Source organism: Chrysochloris asiatica, unplaced genomic scaffold, assembly GCF_000296735.1.
Source record: "Chrysochloris asiatica unplaced genomic scaffold, ChrAsi1.0 scaffold00181, whole genome shotgun sequence".
Taxonomy (NCBI): Eukaryota; Metazoa; Chordata; class Mammalia; order Afrosoricida; family Chrysochloridae; genus Chrysochloris; species Chrysochloris asiatica.
Window position 1 is genome coordinate 2580733 of NW_006408699.1, and position 15665 is coordinate 2596397.

General features: G+C 38.6%; 1 protein-coding gene across 1 annotated transcript in view; it reads left to right on the forward strand.

The window, feature by feature from the left end:
- The window catches only part of PLA2R1 (phospholipase A2 receptor 1, 180kDa), a 184167-nt gene that overhangs the window by 84179 nt on the left and 84323 nt on the right, over positions 1-15665 (forward strand). Inside the window, exon 14 of the mRNA XM_006872042.1 lies at positions 7022-7191. Coding sequence (XP_006872104.1) covers positions 7022-7191 — 170 coding nt within the window. The remainder of the gene's footprint in view (positions 1-7021; positions 7192-15665) is intronic.

A 15665-nucleotide genomic window follows, 5' to 3' on the forward strand; every position in this document is an offset into this window, starting at 1 on the left:
ACCAGTCACTCCTTGGAAACCCTATACAGGGTCGCTATGGGTCGGAACCGACTCAATGGCACATAACAACAACAACAACAACCATACAGTTATGTATGGGTATAACTATCAGCCTTTATCCCCTCCACCTGGTAATCCACTCAGAAGACTTCAATAGCACCTTAGGCTGGGAGTCTTCAAGTCAGTGAGTCATCATTGGACTTTATTCAAGGGCCTGGCCAATGAAGCTGTGATTCAAAAAAATAAAAAGCCTAATTTTTTTTCACCTATTTTTCATTGTCAAATTCTTTGTGCTGTTGTTTAATATTCCTTGAATGCCTGTCTCATACCTGGCCCTGGGCCAACTACTTTTCATATGTCGTCTGACCACACCAATCTTAATAGTTATTAGAAAGTAATGCATTGAATACCTGTTTCTGAGGGAGGCTGTATATTAAGCAGAGACATGCTGTACAAAAGAGGGAAATCAAGGTATGGTGTACTTATCTAGGTGCTATTTACAGTTGAACAACTGGTGAGACAGAACATAGACAGAAGAAATAAGTGAAGGAGAATGAATAGCACACTAAATGAATAAACTCAAAGTAACATTTTTCATAGCCCATAATGCCAAAGTGACCCACGGTGAGGCAGAAATCTGTTATCACTAAAATGTTTCATATTCTAAGAACCCCTGGGGAAATCATACACGTAATAGAAAGTGTTTATTTTCCCCAAAATAAATCAGTGTTTTATTTGCCTCAAAACTGCTTATAAGAGCATGTTATGAATACTTTAAATTTCTCTTTGATAAACTGTATTCAATAGACAGGAGTCCCTGGATGGTGCAGACGGTTAGTGTGCTGCTAAAACTAGTTGCTGCCAACTCATAACAACTCACATGTACCAGCGTAGAACTGTGCTCCACAGAGTTTTCAGTGACTGCCTTTTCAGAAGTACATTGCCAAGGCTTTTTCTGAGATGCCTCTGGATATACTTGAACCGCCAACTTTTTCGCTGTCGGGTAAATGCATTAACCAACTTCACCACCCAGTAAAGATGCCTACATACACAGCAGTGAATCCAACACAGGAATTAGGAGTTGAGGAAACAGGATTTCTATTAATGTAGACCTGGTATGGTGTTGTAGGATAAGCAGTGGACTGCAAACCCATCAACTGTTCCTTGGAAATTCTATACACAAGGTCACTATGAGTAGGAATGGACTCCATGGCACTTAACAACAACAATAACAGACATCATCAGATAAGAAACAAGGATCTGCACGGCCCTGCTCTTTGAGTGACAAAACTTAGGAGCAAACAGTCAAATATTTTTCCGTAACATCTTTTGCCTAGAAGGTTGGGCAGTAGATGGAAAATCTCAGATGCAAGAGTACCCATGAGAAAGGTGGTTATAATTTCCTTCCATTCCTGATTTCCTGTTTGAGTAAAGACACTCCTGTTATTCACCCATGCCAAAGCTTGTAGCTGCTAATTGGTTTTCCACTCTTCTGCACAACTGAATGACAGATTTGATGGACACAATTAGAACCACCTGCTACAAATTACTTACCATATTTCTCAGATATAATGCACCATGAAATTACATACACATACATATAACACACATAGGAAACTAATGCACCTGGGGGTTGCACAGTTTACAAAAACACATAGCTCATATTATTTGCATAAAAATAAGCTATTTCTTGTTATGGGGCAACTGCTTCTTGGTCTAGAACTTTTAAGACTCAATGGAATTGAGAAAGGAGGAAAACAGACTATTGCTGAATAACAGAATTCTACTTCCTTGCTCACTGATAACAAAACTTTTTCAGACCTGGCAACTTTGTTTTCAAACAGAACATGAATGCATAATTTGAGTTCCAAGGGTTCCATGGATAATTGTTTAAACGCATGTATATCTATATCTTGGATCAATTGGTCATGTAATATTTGGTACAAATAATACAAATAACATTCAATTTTGTGAATTTTGCCAAAAGATGAGAAATCATACACTGTCTCAGTTTCTCCCAGGTTTAAATGTGCATTTTTTGAAAAAGCATGTTTACGTCTGTTATTCTTTGAAACGGCCATCTCCTTCGAACACTTTTGCAGTTAATTTACTTTGAAAATTGCATTATAGTTATTCTTGAAAATTTTATACATCTCAATTTTACAAATTTAAGCAAGCCAGAAGAATATAGAGTAAAACATGTAAGTGACTCTTATCTCTATTTGCCCGCCCCCCTTTTCACCAAACTCTCCCTCACCAAAGGTAACCACCAGTAGCTATTTCGAATTTGATTTGCTCTTCCAGGTTTATTTCTTGTGTTTACATGGGGGCTTCAAAAAGTTCTTGGAAAATGAAGTTAAGGAAAATGGGATTTTGCACAACTTTTTTGAAGCCCCTCCCCTTGTGTTTTCTTGAGTTTGTGTTCTCATCCAATCTTTTACAAGTAACAGTGTTAAAAGTGTAACATTTCCAGTTTTTGAAGAATACTACCAGAAACTTCTTGCAATAATGTACGTGCAGTGGTACATTTTTAAAGTAGCAGTATTCTATTTTCTTTAATTTACAGAAAGAGGGGGGTGGAATGGTCATTTATATCTTAGTTCAGCAATAAAGACAGTTATTTGAAAATGACATAAAAATAATCACACTGTGTTTTTGGGAGAAATCCAAGTGTGACAACTTAGTTAAAAGCAGAGTCCCTTCAAACGGGATCTCCAACCCCTTCTCATTATATATAAAGACTACCAGTATATATTTTTAAGGAGCCCTGGAATTGTAGTGGGTTACGCCTTGGACTGCTAACTCCAAGGTCAACAGTTCAAATTCACTAGGTGCTCTGAAGGAGAAAGATGAGACATTCTGCTCCTATTAAAGATTTACAGGCTCAGAAACCCTATACAGAGTCACTATGAGTCAGAACTGACTTGATGGCACGCAGCAGTAGCTGTATATATATTCAATTGGAATCACCCTCTAGTGAAATTACTTCCAAACTTTGCCCTACTTTTTTTCAATCTAATTTTATGAGACTGCTGTCTGCTTAATATGGGGCCCTGGTGATGCTGTTGGTTAGGTATTGGGCTACTAACTGCAGGGTCAGCAGTTCAAACCCAACAGCTGATCTGCAGGAGAAAGATTAGATTACCTACTCCAGTAAAGATTTACAGTGTCAGAAATTCTACATAGGGTCACTAGGAGTTTGGTTTTTGGTTATTCGGTTATTTGGTTGCGATGATTAGAAACTGACTTTATGGTACTTACAAACAACAACAACAGGAGTTAGAATTGACTTGATGGTAATGAGTCTGGTTTTTGTTTTTTTGGTTTGCTTACTACTGTAATTCACAGACAAGAGGCATCCTTTTTTTTAGCCACTTTTGTCCCTTTCAGAGTAGTTGCTAGTGGTCGCTGACTACCGTCTTATTCTCTGATTCTCAGCGTTGTGCAGATTGATGTTTGCACGGTCCATTCATCTACTGGACTAATTGTTTCCCTGTGTCTTTGATTTTTATCACTTTTCTTTCCTCCACTTTAGATGGCTACAGAGTTAATTTTCTTAAAATACATGGTTTAGAAGAAAGACACATTTGCTGAATTTATTTCACAGCAATGCCATCTCATAAACCAGATAGAGAAACTCGAATATGGTTTTGATTAGAAGGTTTTATGTTCAGTTTATGAATATTATATGCAACAATTTGAAAGATATACTTGCCCACAACTTAATGTAATCATTGTCACTAAATTGGATGTGTAGAAATTGTTGAATTGGTGTATGTTTTGCTGTGTATATTCTCAAAAACAACAACAAAATAAAAAAAAATTTAAGGGAGAAAAAAGCTATACTTGGTAATTCATAAAGCAGAAGGTGTTTATAGATTTAAACAATGATACATGGATATAAGATAGCAAATCAGAATGTTGTTGTTGTTGTTGTTAAGTACCGTGGTGTCGGTTCCGACTCATAGTGACCCTGCACAGGGTTTCCGAGGCTATAAATCTTTATGGGAGCAGAACGCCTCATCTTTCTCCCACGGAACCACTGGTAGTTTTGAACTGCTGACCTTGAGGTTGGCAGCCCAACTCGTAACCACTATGCTACTTGTTGTTGTTAAGTGCTGTCGAGTCGGTTCCCATAGCGACCCTGTACAGGGTTTCTAAGGGTGTAAATCTTTACGGGAGTAGAAAGCCTCATCTTTCTCCCGCGGAGCGGCTGGTAGTTTCGAACCGCTGACCTTAAGGTTCACAGCCCGATTCGTAACCACTACGCTACCAGAGCTCCTTACTAGAGTGGATTAAATAAATCTGAAACCTATAGGGGACAAAAATAAAATGCTTTCATGGATAATACCTGAGGTCAAGTTCATAGCATTCTGTTGTCTGATACATTTGGAAGCATGGAAGATGTCTCTGGGTGGTAAAACAGTTTGAGTTGGCTACTAATGGAAAGGTTGATTGTTTGATCCTACCCAGTAGTACCGTGGAAAAAAGACCTGGCAATCTATCTCCATAAGCTCACATTCTATGGAGCTAAGTTTAACGAAGGGGATCAACATGTGTTTCAGACACAATTGTTGTTGTTGTTAAGTGCCGTTGAGTTGGTTCCGACCCATAGCGACCCTGAACAGGGTTTCCGAGGCTGAAAATCTTTACGGGAGCAGAAAGCCTCATGTTTCTCCCACAAAGCAGCTGGTAGTTTCAAACTGCTGACCTTGCGGTTCGCAGCCCGATTCGTAACCACTACGCTACCAGAGCTCCTTTTCAGACACAATAGTGGGTATAAATAATATCTACATAAAAAGTTTTAAGCGAGAAAATAGATGGAATTGGTTGTTGTTGTAGTTGTTAAATGCTGTTGAGTTGGTTCCAACTCATAGGGTTTCCAAGGAATGACTGGTGGTTCGAATTGCCTACCTGTGGTTAGCAGTCTAGTGCATATCCTACAGTGCCACACCAGGACTACAGACCTGCAAAAAATAACTGGTATGGATAGAGAAGGTTATGGCAAAGCAGCACTGTCCCCTGGCTTTAGGATCAGCACAGTGGTTAGTGGTCTTAGTCGGATACCCTCTATGCAGTGGTCGCCTAACATCCATTTCAGGTGCCAGAGGTGAGTGGTAATGATGCCTCAGAAGAGAGAAGAAAGTCGTATGTTATAATAGCAGCAACCAATGGAAGTGAAAGGAAACAACAACATCCACGCAGTATTTAGTTTTACATACCTTCTTTCTGAAGCACATTAACATCGTTTAGATGTCTGGCTAAACAAGAGCTTTTCCCCTTTCATATTTGTGCTGCTTAAATCCCTAATAGAACATCTGCAGAAAATACTAAGAGAAAGTGAGTATCATGCAAACCTCAATCACTCATTGTTGCTAGTGATATTCATGAGATCCAGAAGGCAGCTCAAAAAATGTACATCATGTTTGTTCTTTTCTTTGTGTCTGTTGTCTCCAAGACTCTTCAATTCTTAAATGACCCATTGCTGTTCTCTCCTTATTAAGTTAAGGCTTCATGCTAATGATAATAAATTTTAAAAGGCAAAATTGTATTTAAAAGACAAATTTGCATTCTTTTTAGATTTCCTGGGCAATTTCACCAGGACATTCTTTCCCATTGACTGCAGTTTGTTTCTTCCAACCTTCACATGTTTTTAAAACAAACTTCTGGTGATAATTTCAAACCAACCTTAAAACCTTCATGCTGATTAAAAGGTCTTTAATATTCACATTTTCTTGTTAACTATTTATATACAAACAGATACACAAGTTTTCAAGGTTTTGCTTTTCATATATATTCATGTTGGAAAGAGCATTGGCACCAGTAATTGAACATTAATTCATTTATGTGTTTGGGGAAAATGTTACACATATACTTCCTTAAATTAGCTGCTGTTATTTTAAATTTATCTATAGTAGAAATGCACATTTGATTACTTTTAAAATAAATGGAGGGCTACTTGAGTGTGTACAAACTGACTTGAGAGACATTGGTTTCTCACAAGGCAAGTGCGGTGAGCAAGTGAGTGTACCTATCTCCATGTTACAAACGAAACCAACGAACAGACTCCTTGCTGTCAAGTCATCCTGACTCCTGGTGAGCTCATGTGTTACAGAGCAGAGCTGTGCCATGGGATTTATTTTTGAATAGAGTCCTGGTGTGGCACTGTAGGATCAGCACTGGACTGTGAACTACAAGGTCAGCAGCTCAAACCCACCAGCTGCTCCTCGGAAACCCTATGCAGGGTCTCTATGAGTCGGAACCGACTCGACGGCACTTCACAATAACAAATCTTTACCAAGCCTGATCTCCAGGTCTTTCTTTCACAATGCCTCTAGGTGGGATTCAAACGGCCAGCCTTTAGGCTAGTCACTTAGCACACTGTTTGCACTACCCTCTTGTGCTCATGACTCCTCTTCTTACAAAAGTCGCTCTCCTTGTCTTCTTCCTAGTATGCATTCTTGGGAGGGTTCATTTGAGGAGAGATTGTCAAATATTATTAGACAATCTCTAATTGGCTCTAAGATTAGAAAGGTTGAGTGACTTGCTGAAGGTTTCAGAGCAAGAGTCTGAAGTGGAACTCAAGTCTCCTAAGCTCTAATTCAAAAATCAATAGCCTTCCTTCCTTCTCCCCTCTGCCTACACCCACCTCATCACCCGATGGTAACCCATGTGGCCTAATTGCAAAATAGAGCACATGTAGCACCAATCAGTAGCTTGCTGGCTCTGTGGAATTTACCACCTATACTTCGTAGCAGGAGCTGGACTTTTCCTTGAAGGAGTTAAGTAAGCCCTGTCCTTCAGAGTCAAAGTCTATTCACTCTTGTGTGTCTGAGAATCACACTGACATTTAGCATTTATCAGTAATGTTCAGGGTCTTAAAGTATTTTTCTTGCCCATTTTCTAAAGAATTAACAAGAAATGTTTGCTTCCGTGTCATTCTGTGCACCTCATTATGTTTTAATGACATTTTTGATTGCCCAGCAACTTAATATAACCATTTCCTATTTCCCTTCTTAAGGTTTGAGCAAACTTTTATTACCAACTTGATCACTAGTGTGGTACAAACGAAGGATAGTTACTTTTGGATAGCTCTTCAAGACCAAAATGATACAGGAGAATACACATGGAAAGCAGCGGGGCTGAAGTCGGAGCCAGTGCAGTACACACACTGGAACGCACATCAGCCACGTGAGTATAGTGGATTGTACCACTAACTCGTTCTCAGCTCCTATGCTCCTATCCTTTGCCTACAATTCTCAGTGTCTGAGTCAACTAAAGTCATCATCACCAGTTTGCAGGGAATTACATGGTTGGTCATTTCTAAGTGTAACCCCTATTTGGGAGTCCTGGTATGGCACTGTAGGATAAAGCACTGCACAACAAGGTCAGTTTTAACTGTAAATTCAGTGGTTCAAACTCACAGACCACTCCTCTGAAACCCTATACCAGGTCATTATGAGTTGGAACGGACTCGATGGTACTTAACAACAACAACCCTTATTAGCCACTTGTCATAGTCACAGTATAAATTCATTGTCCAAAATGCCCACATCCCTTTATTAGCAAAAGGTTCAGTTTCTCCCTCCTAGTCTTTCCCCTCATCCTCTCTAACTATCCAGGAGTCTTGGGACTTACTCAGTCAAGTTCCTGTTTAGATGCTTTGGTGCCTTGATTAACAGTTGTGCTCAGTCAGAGCTATCCCACTAGGTTACAGCAGGTAGCCTCTATGATTCTATCTAGAGGAAATGGAGTAGAGGCCTCAGGCCTTTCCCTTCCACCTGGCCCCTGGGCTCTTTGGACAAATTGGTCTACTCTATCCCCAGATCTCTGAACACCAAGATAAAAATGGTGTTTGCCCTTTCTCCATTTTGTGTTTTTATACGTAATGTCTGTCTTATAAACAGCATATAGCTGAATTTAAAAAATCCCATTCATGCTATCTTTATCACTTAACTATAGAGTTTGGTCTACTTGCATCAATTGTGATTGTAGATGTAACTGGGCTTATTTCTGCCATCTAAGGATTTCCTTCCTATTCGTCTTCTATTTTTAAATTTTATCTTCCCCTTTCTTTCTAACCATCTATTGGATTTTTTGTTGTTTCATTCTGTTTACCCCTTATTAACTGCCCATTATGTTTTCCAAGTCTCTTAAATTAGTGGATATACTAGCAATTTTAATATGCATTCTTATCTTAAAACCAAGCATTCTTTAATATATATTGTCAGCTCTAAAATTATCCTGACTTATATTTTACTATTATGACTTGTTTCATTTCCATGTGATGCTACTATCATTGTTATGCAGTCAGTTTTGTCTAGATGCAGACACATACTTTCTGTGAATTTTCTATTTCCTTGGCTCTAGCTAATGGAGCCAACAAAACACTTAGCACTTTGAGGAATTATAGCAGTTCCATGCAGCTGGAGAGTAGGGTACATGGAGAGGGTTGCTGCTATTAGCTACCTTTGCTTTGGCCTACAACTCTTGGCAATCTTATGTACAACAGAACAAAATGATGCCAAATTCATATGGATTGTGGATTAGACCATTGTGAGTCACAGGGTTTTCGTTGCTTGATTTTCATAAGTAGGTTACCAGTCCGTTCTTCCTACTTCATCTTAGTCTGGGAGCTCCACTGAGGCCTGTTGAACATCATAACCACTTGCAAGTCTCCCCTAACCAATACATGGTGGCTGTGCATGATGCACATTGGCTGAGACTCTGAGATTCGAACCCAGGTCCCTTGTATGGAGGGCAAAAATGTTACCACTGGGCTACCACTTACCCTGTATAAAGACTTGCTTTCAAGTCAGTTCCAACTCAATGCTACCTTATGTACAACAGAACAAAATGCTGTCTGATCCTGTGCCATTTCACAATTGGTATGCTTGAGCCCACTGATGTTACAACTATGTTAATTCATCTTGTTGGGTTTAGGGGGTGTCTTCCTTTTTTTGAATGACCCTACAGTTTACCAGCAGGAGAAAGGTAAGGCTTTCTGCTCCCTCCAAGATTTAAAGCCTTGAAAATCCTATACAGGGTCACTGTAAGTTTGGAACTGACTCGACAGTACTTAACAAAAACACTTTACCAAGAGCTGTGCCCTACTCCAGGTACTGGTGTTTCCTGACAGCATGTCCAAAGTACCAGAGATGGAAGTCTTGCCATCCTGAATTCCAAAGAGCAATCCTGCTGTGCTTCTTCCAAAACAGATTTGTTAGAATCAGAATTGTTTTTCATTGGGGGCGTGGAGTAGGATGATAGTAATGATTGTAAGAGAAAACCCAGCAGTAAGTACAGCATGTGCGTAAAGAACACCAACTATGAAGTCAGCTCAAATTCAAATCCCAGCTGTGAGATATTAGGAAAGTTACTTTATCTCTGCTAGCCTCATCTTTAAGGTAAGGTTAGTAAAAGTATCTACCTCAAAAAATACTGTGAGGGTTCAATTAATTATTACATATTTCCTGGTGTACTATGTTGTTGTTTAGTGCTGTTGAGTCAGTTCCAACTCATAGCAACCCTATATAGGGTTTCTGAGGAGCAGCTGGTGGGTTTGAACTGCCAACCTTGTGGTTAGCAGACAGACACTTATTCTGGTGTACTATAAATACTCAATAATATTTGTTCTTATTACAGAGAATTAATTTGCAGGATTTTGCTAAAAGTTCAGTGGGTACCATTCTTTACTTATTAGGGTGGTTCCTGATCCATACATTCTAAAACATGGGCCTACTGTTTGCTTGGTCAGCCTCCATCCTAGAAAATGACAGAGCGCTAAAGGATGGGATTATTGGTGCCTACACTCATAGAATTTAGACTTACAAGCCAGCCTGACATGTTAAGAACAAAAAGAGACTCATCAAAGAAAGTCAGTTAACATTCTCTCACTTGAATGTTGTTATTGTTCGGTGATACAGAGTTAATTGGAGTCCTGGTGTGGCACTGCAGGTTAATGCACTGAACCACAAGGTCAGCGGTTCAAGCTCACTAGCCACTTCTCAGAAACCCTATACAGGGTCGCTATGAATTGAAACTGACTCGATGGCACCTAACAACAACAAAAGCAACAATAGATTCGATTATCGATTCATGGTGACCTCTTGTGTTACAGAGGGTTTTCTAGGCTATAATTTACCTGCAGTTCTACAACAGTCTTTACAGAAACACGAGGTCTTTTTTCCTGAGTAAGTTTGAATCACTGACCTTTGGGTTAGCAACCTAGTACTTAACCATCATACCACCAGGGCACCTTTCTTAGTTGAATATAGCTTAAAAACTTGTGCTTACTTTCTTTAGATTGCATAAAAGGTGAAGTTAAAATGAAATAGACTGCTGTGTATAAGAACCTTGTATAGAAACTGGTGACTTTGCATAGCTTTAAACAAGAAACATCACAATCCACTCAATACAATAACCTTCTCACTCTTTAAAGCTATAAATATTATTAAAATGCAGAGAGTTGTGAATTTCCGTGCCACACTATTACCCCCCAAACTAAAAGCTCAGGTATCATTTCTAGTATACTTTTGAATTTTGTTAGAAATGTCTCTAGTTGTCAAAATAAATTAGTACATTTGGAGTCAAGAAAATCCTTCCTTTTTAATGTTACCATCCTTGGGGCATATTTGGATGTGTAAAATTTAGACTTGGAGCACAAGCTCCTTGTCATTCATAAGTTTCTGCTGTAATTTATTTGAATGGCACTGAAAGGAAAAAAAAAAAAAAAAAGCTGTGATGCTCAGTTTGGCTGCTCATGCTGATTGACACTGAGTAAATTGTCTCTGAATAAGATGAAAATGTAAATCTTTTTTGAAGAAAATAGCAATATAAAAACCTTTGTGTTTTCTTTTTTCTTTTAAATTGCAGCTTGCAGAAACTCTACCTTAAATCACATTTTCTTTCCTGCCTGTCACAGAAGAATCCATTAGCTTGGTCCCCATGTTAGAATCTTAATCCAGCTCAGGCTGACTAAATAAATTGACCAGTGAACAGGAGGAATCCCATAGCTTTTTTATAAACTCTGCCAAGACTTTGTCCTTATGTCATATCAGCCAAACATTCAATCAGTGATGAAATCACCATGTGTCATGTATTTCAACTTCATATTATGCTGATAGAATAGTGTAATGAACCACCAGGAGCCCACCACCCAGCTTCAATTACCATCTCATGACCAATCTTGTTTCATGTATCCGCTATCCATTTACCCCATTCCCAAATTTTTTCATAGCAAATCTCAGACGTCATATTGTTTCATCCATAAATATTTCAGCATGTATCTCCAAAAGATAAATATTCCTTCTTAAAAGAGTAAGACTATAATAGAGTTATTGCACATAATTAATGAACTGTAATTCCATAATATCATCCAATCTCCAGTTAACGCTTGAATTTCTAAATGACTCATGAATATTAAATATCCAGATAAGGTTCTCACAGTGCAGTTCATTGATAGATCTCAGAAATCTGTTTTAATCTCTAGGTTTTCCTCCCCATCCCCTCACCCTCCTCTTCTTTTTCCTGAAATTCATTGTTGATGAAGATGGATTGTTTGTCCTGTGGCATTTTCTATAGTCTGGGCCTTGTTGGTTGTATCCTCATCATGTTGTCCTCTTTAGTTTCTATAAAAAGGACAGAGTCATACATTAAGCAACATTTTGACATTTTAATTTATTTTTGATTGTCTTTTTATTGTGAATTAGATGAAGGTTTGCAAAGCAGATCAGTTTTCCTTTCAAGAATTCATACATATTTTGTTTCATCTCATTAATTGCATTCCCTACAGTATAACATTACTTATCCTACTTCCTCCCTGTGTTTCTCATTTAAAATTAGAAGCCTGATGTATTCTAGGTTTAATTTTTTTCCCTTAGTAACATTATTCATGAGTGGTTTGTTTTACTTAAAGGCACAAAAAATCCAATTTCCTCTCTTTTGATCATGGATGATCAATACATAGACTCATTGATTAATTGTTTTATTTTTAATGTAAAAATTGGTATATTTCTATAAAGAGATAATTTCTCTCACTCAGTATTTTGGCTACCATATGGTACAGTTTTTATAGGAAAGGTAGAGTAAATGTTTACTTTTTCCCCTTTATTTGCCACTTTTCACCGTGATTGTTTACACGTTTGTATCTTCCAACAGTGACTAGGTTTTTTTCTTCTTTTTTTAACACTATTATGAAGTAAGGATTTTAAATATATCTGATATGTTTCAATCCATTGTAATTAATACCCTTTTTGATGCTTAAATGGTCCCATCTTTGGCATCTTTGAAGATTGCCTCCTGTGCCCTTTTGATCAGGACCTTAGTAGTCTTAGACAGTGTGTTTGCTTTCTGATATGACACGATTACTCTTCCTGATCTAGACCTAGAAACATTCATTCATCAAAGAACTGTGCTTCCTTTTCATGGAAATGATACAACTTTAGTATTACAATCTGAGTATAAGGGCACTCATTACTTGTTAATGAGTGCCTGTGTGTGCATGTGAATATGAGTTGAAACACATCTAGTTCCAACTGGTATTTCCATTTGAAATTCAAAGTGCCAAAGTTTTTATTTAACCTGCCTTATATTACATCCAAGGAGCTCTGGTAGCGTAGTGATTACGAATTGGGTTGCTAACTTCAAGGTCCGCAGTTTGAAACTACCAACCGTTCTGTGGGAGAAAGTTAAGGCTTTCTGCTCCTGTAAAGATTTACAGCCTCAGAAACCCTGTGCAGGGTCAGGGTCACTATGAGTTGGAACTACTCCACAGTACTCAACAACAACAGCATATTACATCCAGTGTGCTAATGTAGGATAAGCACTCGGCCACAAGATTGGTTTGAGCTTCAAGGTTAGTGGTTCAAATGCATCAGCTACTCCTTGGAAACCCTATACAAGGTTGCTGAGTCAGAACCAACTCGACGGCACTTAACAACAGCAACATGTTATGTCTGTGCAAACAAGCTGCAATATACAGATGATACAACCTTACTTGCTGGAAGCAAAAAGAACTTAAAATACTTAAGAAAATCAAAGACCATATCATTCAGTACGGTTTGCACCTCAATGTAAAGAAAATAAAAATCCTCACCACTGGACCAATAAATACTATCATGATAAATGGAGAAAAGATTGAAGTTGTTCAAGACTTCATTTTGTTTGTATCCACTATCAAGACTCATGGAAGCAGCAGTCAAGAAATCAAATGACATATTGCATTAGGCAAACCTGCTGCACAAGACTTCTTTAAAGTGTTCAAGAACAAAGGTGTCAGTTTGAGGGATAAGGAACATTGACCAAGCCGTGGTATTTTCAGTAGCTTCATGTAGCTCTGAAAGTTAGATAATGAATAAGGAAGACCTTAGAAGAATTGATGCATATGTGTTGAAGAAGAATTTTTTAAGTTCCAGAAGTACTTTAAAAGTGCCAGAAGAACAAACAAATCTGTGTTGGAAGAAGTACTGCCAGCATGGCGAGACTTTGTCTCTCATACTTTGGACACAATATCAGGAGGGACTAGTGCCTGGAGAAAGACATCATGCTTGGTAAAGTGGAAGGTAGGAGAAAAAGAGGAAGACTCCCAATGAGTTGGATTGCCACAGTGGCAGCAGCAGTGGGCACAGCGTAGCAATTGTGAGTGTGGTGCAGAACCAGGGAATGTTTCATTCTGTTGTGCATAAGGTCACTGAATCGAAACTGACTCAGCAGTACCTAACAACAAACAGTAATGGCATATCACTTCTGTATTTCCTTTCTTTTATGCCCCAAATCCTTGCTCTCAAAGAGGAGATTCTGCCTTTTATATTTTTTAAGGCATACTATGACATTTGAAATATTGAGAGGAAAAAAATATAATAATGAAACAACAAAAACAGTTCTGATCCGTACTAACCAATGCCACTGAGTAAAGGAAATGATGATAAATAGGGTTTTTTTTCATTCAGGGAGAACTAATACATAGAAATTAAAATGTCCTTTGTACTTAAATGAAAGATTCAGTATAAATGGAGGCTGCTCTATGATGAAAGATATTGGTAAATTCATACTTGTTGTTGTATGTGCTGTGGAGTTGGTTCTGACTCATAGTGACCCTACACAGGGTTTCCGAGGCTGTAAATCTTTATGGGAGCAGACGGCCTCATCTTTCTCCCATGGAACTGCTGGTAGTTTCGAACTGCTGACCTTGCGGCTTGCTGCCCGATTCGTAACTACTATGCTACCAGAGCTCCTTAAATTCATACTAAGTGAAGTTAAAAAAAGAAAGAAAGAAGCTTTCCCTGTTATATAAGTGTTTTATAGGTGTTTGTATGGGGTGAAAGAAACACTTTGAGATCACTATTTTGCATCCACCTGTAACTCAGGTTCTGTGACAAAAGTGTTCTGTTTATCCATCTAGATACCACTGCAGAAGAGATGTGTTTCACTCATATGAAATAATTGGCAAGGCACATTCTCCCCAGTTATTCCAAGTCAATAGACAAGGGGATCCCAGTAGAACAAGTCAGATTTGTGTTCTTGAAAGTAGATTCTAAGTCTGCCAGGCCGTGTGTGTCGGTGTAGAGCTGTATTCCATAGACTTGTCAAGATTTTTTTTTCATTTTTCAGAACGAAATCTCCAGGTCTTTCTTCCGTAGTGCCTCTGGATGAACTTGAGCTTCAGCCTTTTGGTTAGCAGCCAAATGTGGTAACCATTTGCACCAACCAGGGATTCCACAACTAGATAAGCTGGTCCATTTTAAGGCTCATCAGATTTCTGAAAATAACCTCTATATAAATGAGGCCAAACTTAGTTTCATTTCTGAGCTCCACTGGATATGTCTGTATCCTTTCATAATCATAATTTTTGTACAAGGAAAATGTGATGGCAGAAATTCAAGGAAGTTTTGTGGTCATACCAAGGAGAGAAACATTATGAATGAGAGTGAGCCATGGGAAAAGGAAGAGCATAATTAGAAGGGAAAAATGTGTTCATTCATTCATTCATTCTATTACTGATTCACTGATAACGTTATACTTCAGATTCTCATAGTCAAATCTGGTTTCAAATCCTAGATCAATCACTTGTTAACTGAGTGGTCTTAGGCAAGTTATTAAACCTCTGAGCTCCAATTTTTCTACTGGTAAAATGTACATACTAATACCACTTCAAAGAATTTATCTTTAATTAAATAGGAGAAAAAACATATGAGGGGGACTTCCAGCAAGATGGTGGACTAGGCAGACACTACACTGACCCTCTATAACAAAAATAGAGAAACCAAGTGAAGCAAATACAGATGATAATTCTGGAACCCTGAGCTTCAGAAGAAAGGATAAAGTGGATTGAATACTGATTAGGAGAAGGAGCCAAACAGGAGACAGATGGTAAACTATTGGCTGGCCTGAGGCAGCATAGCCATTCTGAACTTTCTGAGCAGCATTCAATCGAGACAGTGGCCTGACAGCTCAGACACACTCTGGTGACTGGCAACAAGAAAGTAACCATGTCTATAAAATCCAGCCACAGACGGGAGAACACTTGGGCAGGTTCACATGGGCTAGGTGAGACAGAGCTAAATGACCAGGTATGCACAACCCTGGAATAACAGGGCTTCAGGATACAGGGATTGAGGCATGGCTTGAAAGGGGAAAAAGAGGAGAATAATGTTAGGATGCTTGGC